Source organism: Rhinichthys klamathensis, unplaced genomic scaffold (genome assembly GCF_029890125.1).
Source record: "Rhinichthys klamathensis goyatoka isolate OS25496 unplaced genomic scaffold, OSU_Roscu_1.1 h1tg000422l_1, whole genome shotgun sequence".
NCBI lineage: Eukaryota > Metazoa > Chordata > Actinopteri > Cypriniformes > Leuciscidae > Rhinichthys > Rhinichthys klamathensis.
In genome coordinates, this window is record NW_026606920.1 from 938,790 (window position 1) to 951,929 (window position 13,140).

At 37.5% G+C, this 13,140-nt stretch overlaps 2 protein-coding genes across 2 annotated transcripts; one reads left to right on the forward strand and one right to left on the reverse strand.

Moving 5' to 3' along the window:
* Window positions 1-180: 180 nt before the first annotated feature.
* mrpl34 (mitochondrial ribosomal protein L34) lies at window positions 181-1,232 on the reverse strand. Its single transcript, XM_056235445.1, has 2 exons — window positions 1,073-1,232; window positions 181-612 (listed from the first exon to the last, which is right to left on the reverse strand). Exons 1-2 carry the CDS (start codon window positions 1,126-1,128, stop codon window positions 294-296), a joined length of 375 nt encoding a protein of 124 aa, XP_056091420.1. The 5' UTR covers window positions 1,129-1,232; the 3' UTR covers window positions 181-293.
* Window positions 1,233-1,454: 222 nt separating this feature from the next.
* On the forward strand, window positions 1,455-12,943 carry trnau1apb (tRNA selenocysteine 1 associated protein 1b). The gene is made up of 9 exons (XM_056235441.1): window positions 1,455-1,609; window positions 2,120-2,217; window positions 4,745-4,844; window positions 5,273-5,325; window positions 10,629-10,760; window positions 11,184-11,303; window positions 11,666-11,903; window positions 11,993-12,035; window positions 12,132-12,943. Exons 1-9 carry the CDS (start codon window positions 1,574-1,576, stop codon window positions 12,272-12,274), a joined length of 963 nt encoding a protein of 320 aa, XP_056091416.1. The 5' UTR covers window positions 1,455-1,573; the 3' UTR covers window positions 12,275-12,943.
* Window positions 12,944-13,140: the final 197 nt, after the last annotated feature.

Here is a 13,140-nt window from a genome sequence, read left to right on the forward strand (position 1 = left end):
ACTTGTCCTAACTTGAATACTTCAACGTGAGCTGATGTCATTTGTGAAACAAAGAGTAAATGCTCTGATCTGACTAACACTACATACAGCGGATCCTTTGACATGAAAAGAAATACTAAACTGGAAGTACAAAGAAGGATGAGATCCATTAAATAAAATAAAAAAACACAATGATGCATTAATTTCTTTAAATTGACAACTATTTTATAGAACCCCAAATGCTCTACTGCACAGCCGACATTCAACTGAGATTCACTTCAAAGGTGTATCAAAGCAACTGTCCGGTCAGAGTCTCAATGTGTCAGGGATTTTCGTCCTTTGAGCATTCGGCGCAGGATTACTTCGATTCCACCTGGAGCGCTAATTCTTTTGATCCAGCCATGGGTCCTCTTTCGTTTGATGTTCTTTGGTTGATATTCTGTCCCACGCTTGACTGTGCGGACTTGTTGATGGTGCCAGAGTGGTTGCTGGAAAACACTGGCTCCATCTGCTTTGATGTCCAGGTTTCCTTGCAGGAAAGTTTTCTGCTCGCCCCCTGCCCTGGACAGAACCAAGGAACCGATAGAGCGTAGTTGAGTGCAGCTGAATATGGTAGGGTGACTGCCATTACTCCTGTAATAGAATTAGAACATAATGTAATGTAAAATTTTACACATCCATGCATGCACTGTAGAGGAGCCCTGAAGACTGCAACCCAGTGTGCCTCAAAACTGAATGGCAGAGTGACAATGTACAGATGACTTGTACAGTGGTCAGACTAGAATGACTAATGAAAAATGAAAGGTAATATGAATATAAACATGTTGTCGCTCTTAAAAAGAAAGAGATTTCATACAGCATATATGCACTATAAAAATATCATTGCACTCTTTTAATGTTTTACACTATGTTTTAGTGCAATTTATATTTAATCTAGTTTTGCAATATATTCTAATTAGATTAATAACATTGTCGCATGTGTGGCAAAGTGAGGTTATCGCTACAGCTGGTGGTTAAACTCACAAATAACTGAACGTTCAGCAAACTAATTTACCACAACTTGTTTTTTAAAGAAATGAGTGGTGCCACATACCAACGCAAACTCTGTGCCCCCGAAAAGCGCAAAAATGCTGTTCGTAACGTGTTCATTTCGGCTACAGCTTCCTTCCATCAATATCATACCAAAGTCATCACGTGCTTTGCATCTCTTCCTCTGCTGGAAGACTGGAAGGAGTTTTCAAAACTCACTACTGCCCCTTGAAGTCAAACTCGGAGTAGCATATGCGCAGATGCACACCACTAGTAATATTTACTTAATTTTAGTATAAAAAAACAGTAGCTGTTGGAAGGGAAACCATGCATGAATTATTTCCAGAGATAGTACAGCTCAGTGTGCTGAACCATGAGTGAACCAAATAGACAGACAGACTTGTCTCCAGGAGGGACTGGGAGTGATCGAGCTGCGCGGCCGGAAGCGGAAGTATGTCTTCAGTAAACGACGTTCTGCTAGCTTCACGAACCAACAGGCAAATTCGGCAGCCAACAGTCGTTTAATTTCACAAACCTCTGAGGTGCAACACTTTTAGCCGCCAAGATGTTTAACAGAATGACAAGCTTATGGATGGGTGATGTAAGTATTGTGTTTTTGCTTGCGTTACTTTTCTTAGATAATTCAGCGAGTATGTATGTAGGTTAGAAACCAGCGGCATGTGGTTTAGCTCGACGTTACGCAAGCACAACCAACAGGCCAGAACAAGTAAATACTAAACAGAACAAGTCACTAGAGAAATAATCGAATTAACATAGTATTATATCGTATTATGTAAACATAGTGCTAATTAATCCGTAGTTTGTTTCCTCGTGTTTATTCTCGAGAACTTCCTCATATTTGTACAAGTGTTTTTGTGTCGTAACGGTTAGTGTAAATATTGAGACAAACTGCATGTCCGGTATATGATTTCTAGTTAACTTACCAACTAAACGATCGTTAAAGTTTTATATCGCCGGTGATTGCGCTGTAAACAGACACGTGACGCAGACGTTTGTTGTTTTCTCCTGTAAATTATTAACGTTTTATGTAAACTATGCTGACATAGATCTGCTGGAACTTAGGCCATTCATTTTATTATTTGTTTTTCAGTTAGACCCATACATGGATGAAAACTTCATTAAGCAAGCTTTCAGCACAATGGGAGAGACTGCCTACGGTGTCAAAATTATTACACATCGAGTTACCGGGTAAGATTACATGTCTTCTCTAAATAGTGCAACAGTCTGTTCCAGAAGTAAAAAAGCCCAATCATTTTCTCCGAAGGGATTTTTTACGTCAATTTACACGGGTTAGACAATGAAACTGTAACACCTGGTTTTAGACCACCACAATAATTTATTAGTATGGTGTAGTCCTTCACAGTGGCCAGAGGGATTTTGAGCCAATCCTCTTCCAGAACATTGGCCAGGTCACTATGTGATGCTGGTGGAGGAAAATGTTTGTTGATCTGGTGACAGTGCTGGCCATAGGAGATGTTCAACTTCACTTTCATATTCATCAAACTATTCTGTCACAACATGTCTTGCTGTGTGAATTGGTGCATTACGCTGATACATCCCCTCCAGGGTACAATTCTTTTAATCATTAGGTGCACATGGTCCTACAGAATGGTTGGGTTAGTCCTTTGGCAGTACCCATCAAGCACAGTAGGGAATGCCATGATACTGATGCCCAAACCATCACCGATCCACCATGTGCTTCACTCTGGGCAGCAACAGTCCAGGTGTTAGGCCTCTTCGGGGCTTCTCCACTTGTGGGAAAGATTGTGGAGGTGGACTCATTTGAGAACAATATATGTTTCACATTGTCCACAGCCTAAGATTTGCAGTTTTGCACTAGTGGTGCACGATATATCGGCCGCCGATATAATATCGGCTGATATGGTACATTTTTTACACATCGGTATCGTTCCGATGTAAAAATAGGGCCGATGTGAACAGGCCGATAATCATTCCTGTGTATTTGACGTGTGTGTAGATGTGAGTGTGGGGGCGGGGATGTTTGTTTTTGCACGAGCGCATACATTACACGTCACATAATGTGCTGAAGCAGGTGCTGGAGGCGGCAAAAAAAAGTCAAAGTCAGTTTAACTTTGCCTTTGGTGAGGGAGCAACGATGTCGTCTGTCTGGTCGTTCTTCAAAGTGTCTGAAGAGGATCCTCTCGCTATGCTGGATGCAATGATTGTGAGGGCCGGGTGATGCGAGGGGGAGTTCGTGTCAAATCGTTCAATACAACCAATTTGATCACCCACTTAAAAAACAAGCATCCCGAAGCCTACAAAGAATTTGAAAAACTAGCTAATACTAACAAGCAGCGGAAGAAAGCTACGGCAGCTGCACCAGTCGGTAGCCCCATAGAACAAGCGATGGAAAAGACCAAGAAATTCCACAAGGACCACCCGAAGCAAAAGACATTGACCATGGCAATAACAAAGATGATCGCTGTTGATGACCAACCGTTTTCAGTAGTGGAAGTAGTTCAAAGTTACTATCAGATTTAATGTTATTACCTTGACAAACTATACATCATTAAAAAGATATAAGACTCAAGTTTCAGTATTTGACCACTATTGTATTCTGAGAAACTTATAGTGACAGTTATGTCTTAATTTGTGTCAGGAGTTATGTAATGAAAAAATTAGTCGATACCTTTAATATTACTTATGAGCGTCAGCCGCTCCCATTCAGAAAAAAACTCCTGTGCTGTCGTCATGACAGCGCTTGACAAAACAACGTCCCTCAGGGCTTTTAGCTCAAAAATGTGCAGATTTGGAGAAATATTGATAGATTCTCATAGGTTTACATCAGATTTCTATAGACAGGAGTAATATTTACTAAATTTATACCCAAATGCGTCGATGTAATCATTATGAGCGCTGGATACTCTGATGTACTGTGTTTTCAATCCATACCAGCAGCCTGAGGGCGCCCTATGAACAGTATAGTCCATATATGGAACACATGAAGAAGTGCCATAATCATGTGACATTCCAGGAAGTCCCTGACATAAACAAAGCTTTCAGAGATCGCTGTAACATGCAGATAAAGATGTTTTGAAGACAATAAACATGATTGCAATATTTGATTGATTGTTTATAATGTAACGCTAATCGATATAGACTTTTAAAAAAAGTGTTTTGGAAAATAGCTCTTTATTTGATTATCATAAAAATGTGTTTTCTATACAGAGATATCGACATAGGTAAATATCGGTATCGGCCACAATTTTCACATCGGTGCATCACTAGTTGGCACCAATGAAACTGACATTTGGCAACCCAAATCCAAGCCTACTGATAGACCTACTATGAGCAGCCTGCATCATTTCAATTAATTCTTTTAAATAATTGTTTAACAGTAGACTTCCTGGTGAAAAATCACATTACCCATGATTCAGCAGAAAAATCTCCACTAATCAGAATCATGGCAAGCAAATCACACCAATTTTTAGCACTGCTCACTATCATTAAGCAATGCAAATGACAGTCAGTTTCCCTACATTATCAAGCTGAATATACATAGTTTAAAAAAGTGTAAAATGTTGTTAGTCTATATATAATAAACATCTATATATCACTATTTTTATATTTCCGGTCATTATTTTGTATTTTGCCATGCCTGGGATTGTAGTTCTTTTCCTCATTCAAGGCAAAGGGTACACAGTCTTATATACCTTTTGTCCAATTTTCAAATAACTGTTCTGTGTTTCCTCAGAGGCTCGGCTGGATACTGTTTTGTGGAGATGGCAGATGAGGCCAGCGTTGATCGTTGTGTGCAGAGGCTTAATGGGAAGCTGGTTCCAGGATCAAATCCGGTGAGACGCCAAACTTGCATCCATTAAATTGTATAGTTCATCTATACAATTTAATGTATATTTGAATTCAATACATTCATATATTTAGATTATTATAGGAAGGCATATCCAGCATGGCCCCCACCTCATATGAGACATTTCAGTTATTACTCTATACATTACTAGTGATGGGCAAGTTACAGAGCTCAATTTCTTCCCTAAGGAAGGTGGTTGAGGCTGTTTATAAAATGACTTTGTTTGAAGCTGGTGAATAAACTCTGTTAGGAACTAGCTGACGAATGGGATAAAGCCAGTACTGATTGGTGGAGGTATGTGGAAATAATAGCTTCCTTACTCAAATAATAAGACACTTTGTTAGCGAATTATGTCCATACTACAGGCAAAGTGTCATTCCATTTGCTCAATGGTTGTATTTCTTTTCTTTTCAGCCCAGGAAGTTCAAGCTAAACTATGCAACATATGGGAAAAGGCCAGAGCCTGGGTAAGCACACAATGTCCATAATAACATTTTGGTTTCTGATCTCTTTTTGAGAAACCAAACAGAAATCAGTTGGTTCATTCTGTGACAGCTCAACTAGAAGTGCCTGGCTCAATTTAAATTTTGTTAATATTTTTTTCTGAAGAAAGACTGGTGGTTGGGGGTTATGAAGTTATTAGGAATGCACAATATTGTTTTTTTTTGCCTACATCCGATATGCTGATATTTTTCAACTCATTTTGGCCAATACCAATATACATATCCGTTTTCCTTTGTTTGGAAACAATACCAAGTCTCTTGTGTGCAGGAATTATAAATTCATTATTTTTCATTTCAGTTAGTATTGAGCAAAAACTGTATTTTTTCATTCCGGTTTCAGAGTTCTGGGGTTTCCTTAGCAAAAGGTTACTTGTTAGAACCAAATACATGTTAAGTTCTTTTTATAATAAGAAAACATTGAAAAGTTTGAAAATAACAATAATAACAATAGGCTAAATGCCATTTAGCCTACTTTTACTAAAAATAATAATTTTGTTAATTTATGTAAAAGTCTAATTTAATATAATTATTCAATATATAATGAAAAAAAATTAAACTGTTACTGTGTATTCACTATTTAAGCTTGCTGTTCGGTTATGTTAAGAATAAGCCACCAATTTATCTACCATACTTTTGCTGCATACAGTAACTGTGTGCTACAACAGATTTAAACATGGATAAATGGTTATCAACAGGGTCGCTGAAAAGGATAAATGCAGATCTTTCTTCATCTACAAGTAAGGATAAATCTTTAGCAATGCCTGACATCAAAAAGACAAAAATAAAGCTAAATGAAGAAAATACTGTAAAAACGTATCAAGCCAAGGCACTCAAGAATTTAACTAAATGTATAAAAAGCCTTTATTTAGTCATGGTTTAGGCAAATAAAATCAGTTTAAAAATAGCCTTCATCAGGGTGATGACACCCCTGAATCTGATGTAGGCTCATTAACTGATTTAGTGACCATAGCAGTGGACAGGACAAAAGTCTGATGTATGTGCATTACAGCCAGAGAACCCGATTTCATTCTGGAATGGGGCCTGGGCTCGGTAACCCATTATCTTCATTTTTGTTCATTGCCAGTTTATTCCATTAAGTCTCTGTTAACAATCTCCGTTTCTAAGTCCTCATTAACGCGACACAAATAATCAGGTCTGTTAAAATTCAACCAAAAACTTGCGTGTTTGTTTCCGTGGTCTGCGAGTTGGAAAAGGTTGGGAACCACTGTTCTATGCAGTTGTTTTGATAGAAGGAAACGAGATGCGTTTGTAGTTTCAACTTAATTTATTCTTCAGACATTCCACTTAAAAAGAAAAAAGTATACATTTTATGCAAAGTGACCCATATTTGGGTTTTGACCACTGCAAATGTGTACAATTTAACAATTTACTCATGGAGCCACATTGAAATCCCTGAATCTCTGGGATTGAACCATATGGCCTTACTGTCAGTGCCCTGGTAGTGGGACGCTTGGTGCTTATTTATTGTCTTTGTTTACCATCACATATTTTTATTAATCATCAAATTAGGTATCTATCAAAAGCTTACACCCTAGGGCTGAGCGATAAAACGATAACGATATGTATCGCGATAGACACGTGATCGATATCAATAAAAAATGTGTTCGATAAAACGTTCGATATTTTTTTCTTCGTCGGAAGAAACCAAAGGTTGCGAAGCAAGTTTGGTTGCATTAACAAAGGCACTCGCTCTCTGGTAACCTAGCAACGTAGGGAGTGACAAGCTAACAGGCAATCATGTAACGTGTCAGTTTGGTTGCGCCATAGAGAGCCTAAGTCCCTCCCCTCCGCTTCCGGCTCATGGGACCTTATTTCGGAAAAAATATGTATGGTAGTCAATAGCGAGAGACAACTTATCTTTTTATTCCGTCTGAACTGTGCCCTGAATTACACATATGATGTTTGTCAATTTAAAAGATAATTATGAAAGTCAAGAAAGTCGCAGTTTGTCATAAAACAGACGAGTAACAGTTTTATGTGGAAATCGCCCAATGAACTACATCTCCTGGGAAGCGAAACAACGAGCAAGATCCGTTGCTCGTATGTGTGCAGTCTGGTACAAAACACTCAGGCATGACGGCGTAACGTTACGATTATAACGGTCAAACAGTCTCAGTAAATCTTCAGTAAAGTTAGCTTCATTCATTGAGAGAAAATGTGCGCCTTTGGGGTTTGTAGTCTTTGTAATTACGTATTTTCACAGTCTTATACCTCAACAGTTTTACATCAAACTGCGACTTTCTTGACTTTAAAATGTATCTTTTAAATTGACAAACATCATATGTGTAATTCAGGGCACAATTCAATTCCGAAATAAGGTCCCATGGTGGTCGACCGGAAGGGGAGGGACTTAGGCTCTCTATATCGTTGTCTCGTGCTGCTGGGTTCCTCTTCAGTAACCGGCGATTGATAAGCAGAAAATGAGTGCGCTTCATCTGCATGCCATGTAGGCTAGAATTGCGAAACATTATTGGATAATTCGCTCTATTCGCGTTTGATGTGAACACAGCATAATGAACAGGCTGCGCGATGTCAAGATTGCAATGCTGGAGTGTGTGTGTGTGTGTGTGTGTGTGCGCGCGCGCGCGCGGGAGAGAGAGTAGGCACGGGCGCGAGAGAGAGAGGCACGAGAGAGAGAGACAGTGGAGACATAAAAACATACTCCGTCATTTTGTTAATACAGGACATCATTCCGTCATTCTGTTAATACAGGACATCATTCAGTCTGCAAAGTGTTTAGTGTTTGTGTAGGCCTATACTCGCAATAAAACACAACATTGTGCTTTTGTCACACTGTATTTCTTGTCAAACTGTAACCTACAACTGTCATACACCGTTTTAAAAGCAAAACATATTTATCCAACCCCTTTTTAAAACAGTCTGTGTGTTCCATCTTTTGGACATTCATCATATCGCATTGGTTTTAATTTCTTGTCCTCAAAACAGAGCGCTAATCTGTTTATTTTTAAGTAACACATTGATTAAAAAAGAAAATTAAATGTGTTGGTTGTATTATTTTATACGGAAATCAATTATTTATAATTCTGATGAGAATAAAGTTAGGGTTAATTAAAATTAAGTAAAACAAATATATTGATCTGAAATATAGCAAATTAATTTTAAATTCATTCAGGTACAATTACCAAACATATCTCATATCTATCTTTTTATTAGTTTAATTAATAAACCAATTATATAAAACTATTATCAGTGCACTATAAATAAACTGGTTCTATGCCTTTATTAATAAAACTTAATTAAAAAATACAAGGCTTAAGACATTTATAAAAATGCCTTCTATATTTGTTTTGCTTTTCACTCCATTGTACCGAAATCGTACCGAACCGTGATGTCTGAACCGAACCGTGACTTCTGTGTACCGTTCCACCCCTAGTTTTGTCGTCATACTATGAATTACATTAAGCTATGGTAAAAGTGGTACCGCCAGACCTGGAGATCGGCTGAATGGTTTCCTAAACGGTAAACAAACAATTGTTTTACTCGAGGGGAGGTGGAAAATGAGCTTAATTCCCCAAATGGTGGAATATCCCTGTAACGTTAGGCTTATCGTTAGCCGAGTGCTCTGCCCTGACTTCTTATGATACAGTGCATGTGTAAGATACAAACTTCCTGGTTGGCAGAAAAAGATTTTTGATAAGTATGCTGATTTTTGTTAAGTCACGCTCAGAAATGTGTCATTTGCATATTAAAATCACAAAACAAATTAAGCAGGTGGCATGTACGATTACAAACCCCCCGGCCTCACCCCCGTCCCGCCGCGTCACTGTCACCTTTTTTACTCTGAGGAGTTTGCAGGTCTGATTGTGAATTTAGACTTATGTTTACATTTTAATTATTTAAGTTTTCCATGGTTGTGTTGACATGTCTGTCTTGGGATTGTAATAAGAGGAAGGTTAAGTTTAAAATAAAAATGTTTAAATGTACTATATTTTTTCTCCTGGTCCTTATTTTAAATGGGTCATAAAAAAATCAATAATTATCGATATCGACCGATATGAAACACTGATATCGTGATACAGTTTTCAGCCATATCGCCCAGCCCTATTACACCCTCAGTATTCTGTGAAAACTATTTTAAAATCAGACTTTGTGTTACCATGAAAACAGTACAATTCCTTTTAGCGGGCTCCTCCCCCCTATTGTGCAGTGCCATGTTTCATATTACAAAATTTACTGCACTATTTTATAATCACAACTTTTTCTAATCTTGGGAAAATGCATATCGTTGTAAAGGTCTGAAACTCAAGATTCCATATTTGGTGACTGTTTTGTGATAGAAGTGATATTGTGACAGAAATGTATAGGTATAGTGTCAGATATAGTGCCTAAGCAAAATGAGACATGGCTTTGATTTTATAGAATTTTCAGTCCAAATTATTTAGTAAAATATTTTGTATAAAAAAATTGTTTAGTGCAGTACATTTGCTTTAGAGTAAATTTAAACGTAACTTTTTTTTTACTGTTTTTTTGCTTGCACTTAAGCAATAATCCGCTTTGTGTCTTCTTTAAAAAGAGACCATCCGTAGGTCTGTATTCCAAGGCTTTCATGAATTACAGCCATTTAAGTTTGGATGGTGCATTTTCACATACCGTATTGTTCTGAAGATAAGACAAATTGGGTCGTCTTATATTCAGGGTCTAGACTTTCATATGTCAATAATACACCCTCAACAATAGGGAGCGCCAAATACGTGTAAAACGAGTGTTCCCCCAGGACTGATATACGCAGCGGAGTCATCAAACAACTCATTAGTCAGCCAAGAAATTCGGTGTAACAGTGCGTGTCCACTGGCGCAGAGCAAGTGTTTTCAGTTAATTCCTGTGGAAGTTGAGCTTCGCGCTCACGCGTGAGAGTAAAGCTCAACTTCCATAGGAATGAACTGAAAACTAAAGTCATTTTCTCCCCCACGTGTATTTTGGCTTCAAATTTCAGTTGGAAATGTTAATTTTGACCCCCCTTTTACAATATAGTGGGTTATTCAGTAAATATTCATCCATGACATTTAATAGTTTGGCTATTATCACTATTAATGTTTGCCTTTCTTCAGAAAAATATTAATAAAAAAATTTAGCTGGGGAAGTTTCCAAAATTTGGTTTAACACTGAATGACCCAGTTGCTTTTTTGTGGTTAAATATAATTTTTTTTACAAAACATAAATAAATGTAAATTGTGGAGTTTTTTTTTTTTTTTTTTTTACTTTATATGGTTTACTTTCTTTCTCAGCCCAGAATTCTCTGTCTTTGTTGGAGATCTCACATCAGAAGTGGATGACTACCAACTTCATCAGTTTTTTCTGAAAAAATTCCCTTCATGCAAAGGAGCCAAAGTTGTCACTGATCCCTATGGGAACTCCAGGTATGAAATGTTTTAGCCATCACATGTACTGCATAACCTTACTTGGCTTTCTCTGACAGTTCGACCTACTGATCTTCACAACAGAATGAGGTCTCCTTTACATTTTATTTTATATTTTTTAAAAGCTTATTTTCAGTCGATACTCTTTACCCTCCCTCTCCTAAAAAGGGCCAGACAATACATGGATGTGATTTGCCGTTGTTACAAATCTGCTAAAACTATTGTTTTCCCCATATAGGGTAAGCAAGAGCAACTCACAATTGAAGTGATGCTACTTCATGTTAAAAGTAAAAGTGAAGTTTCAGTTCTACCATCAAATAAATATTTTACTTTCTGAATACATATTGATATATGCATATACTGCATGATGAGGCGCATGAAGAGTGAGAGAACGGGTGCTGATGATCTAGTTCTTTCAAACAGGGGTTATGGCTTTGTGAAGTTTAGTGATGAGAATGAACAGAAGAAAGCCCTTGAGGAGTTTCAGAACGCATCAGGCCTGGGAGGAAAATCCATCAGGATAAGCATTGCCGTCAACAAAGGGTATATTTCATACAATTTTTGATTAATGTTTATCTCATGGGTTTAAGAAATAAATAAAATATTAAATATTAAAAAAAAAAAGGATCATTTTTGCATATATGTAGTTAAGTAGTATTCTTTTATTTTGTTGTACAGTAGTCAACATTTGAAGTGGATCAAAACCTTTCATCAGAGTTCTACATGAATTTTGAACAATACCTGTTCTTGTCTTAGGACAACTTTGATGAAGTTTTTTGATCCACTTCAAATGTTTATTACTGTATATTCATTGTCATTAAGTTTTGTGTGGTCAGTGAGACTTAGTCCTGATATTTGAACTTTCACCTGACAAATCTTGTTATATTCTCTCTTTTACATTTCAGCAACAAATCAAGCAGTTACCACAACCAGAATAACAGCTACAACAGCAACTATCAACAGCAGTACTATCAACAGCCCTATAACAATTACTATCCACAGTGGGGCTATGATCAGTACAGCGGTTACAACTACGGATATAACCCGTATGCTACCCCCCCACCAGTTCCACATGGGATGATGGGAGTACCCCCACCTATGGGGGTGCCCCCCAACCCCACTGACATGCAGGGATCCACAGAGGTATCTTAGCAGTTGCAAACACAAGATCAATGAAAAGCATTTTTTTAGTTTCTGTTCTAGAATTTACCATTTCTATTTTGCTTTTGCAGTCCCATGATGGCACTGAGGATGTTGAGGAGGACCCTGCTGAAGGTAATATTTAGTTCCACTGATTAGTTGTTGACCAAATTTTTGATTATAGCAAGAATGAACACCAGTGAGTTACTCACCATCTTTCTTCTCCCTCAGATCCAAACCTGCAGGTGGATGTGGATGCATTAAATAAGCAATACATGGAGCGTAGTGAGGAGCTCTATGATTCACTCATGGATTGCCACTGGCAGCCATTGGACAGTGTCACATCTGAAATTCCTATGATGAATGGTTCTTGACTGACTGTACCAACCACTGTCCAGGATTATTATACTTTGTGAAGGAACATGCCTTTTTATAATGCTCTGAGCAAGTTTTCAGAGAATGTTTTTCTCCTTTTCAGCTTTTTATTTGGAGCTTCCTCCCAGCAGACAAGACGTTTTTCTATGTACGTCTCCATCACCCCTTTTCTTCTTTTCAGAGTTATGTAGTTAAGGTTTTGTTGAACAGATTTTTTTAAAATAGATGGATAGAATCTACTTCAATACCATTGTCATTTTAACCGGGAGCTATTCCTGATCTTGCCTTATTAAACTTTTCCATTATAGAAATTTGAAGCATGCTTTGTGGGTACTAAAACTAAAATTGTGTGGTCTACATTGGCATTTATATATCTTGTAATATATCCCTTATTGTCTTGTCATGAGACCACTGATGGTTTTTGAAGGCTTTGTTCAAGAGATGGGTAATTTTTAGCAATGTTTGCAAAGCGAGACAACTGTAAAATGAATGCCACACTGACCCAAAATGAATCTGGCTGTCCTTAAATTACATACGAGTTTGAGCATAATTGAATCACAAGTTTTTTTATTTAAAGCTGAGATTTTCAGAAATTCTGGAGTATTTTTGTAATAAAAAAATTAATTGAGATGGTCAAGGATGAGCCTAATAAATTAATGTGGTGTCTCGTTTGTTTCTTCATTTGTTTGGAATCATTTTCTCTGTGAAATCAGTACTGTATTAGGGTCAAAACTATTGGCAAAAAATAGGGATAGTGCACTTGTTGTTCCAAATGTGTTTGGAACTTTTTTCTTTGGACGTAAAAGATATTTTGTAGGCCACAGGTTCAAACCGCATTGGAAATCAGGGGAAAAAAAGATCATAC

Excerpts from the sequence above, each read along its gene's own strand:
- mrpl34 (XM_056235445.1), bottom strand. The coding sequence starts at position 1,128 with ATGAACACGTTACGAACAGCATTTTTGCGCTTTTCGGGGGCACAGAGT. Across the intron at positions 613-1,072 it reads GGGGCACAGAGTTTGCGTTG|GAGTAATGGCAGTCACCCTA; the intron begins GTATGTGGCACC and ends ATTCTATTACAG.
- trnau1apb (XM_056235441.1), top strand. The coding sequence starts at position 1,574 with ATGTTTAACAGAATGACAAGCTTATGGATGGGTGAT. Across the intron at positions 5,326-10,628 it reads GGGAAAAGGCCAGAGCCTGG|CCCAGAATTCTCTGTCTTTG; the intron begins GTAAGCACACAA and ends TTTCTTTCTCAG. Across the intron at positions 10,761-11,183 it reads GATCCCTATGGGAACTCCAG|GGGTTATGGCTTTGTGAAGT; the intron begins GTATGAAATGTT and ends TCTTTCAAACAG.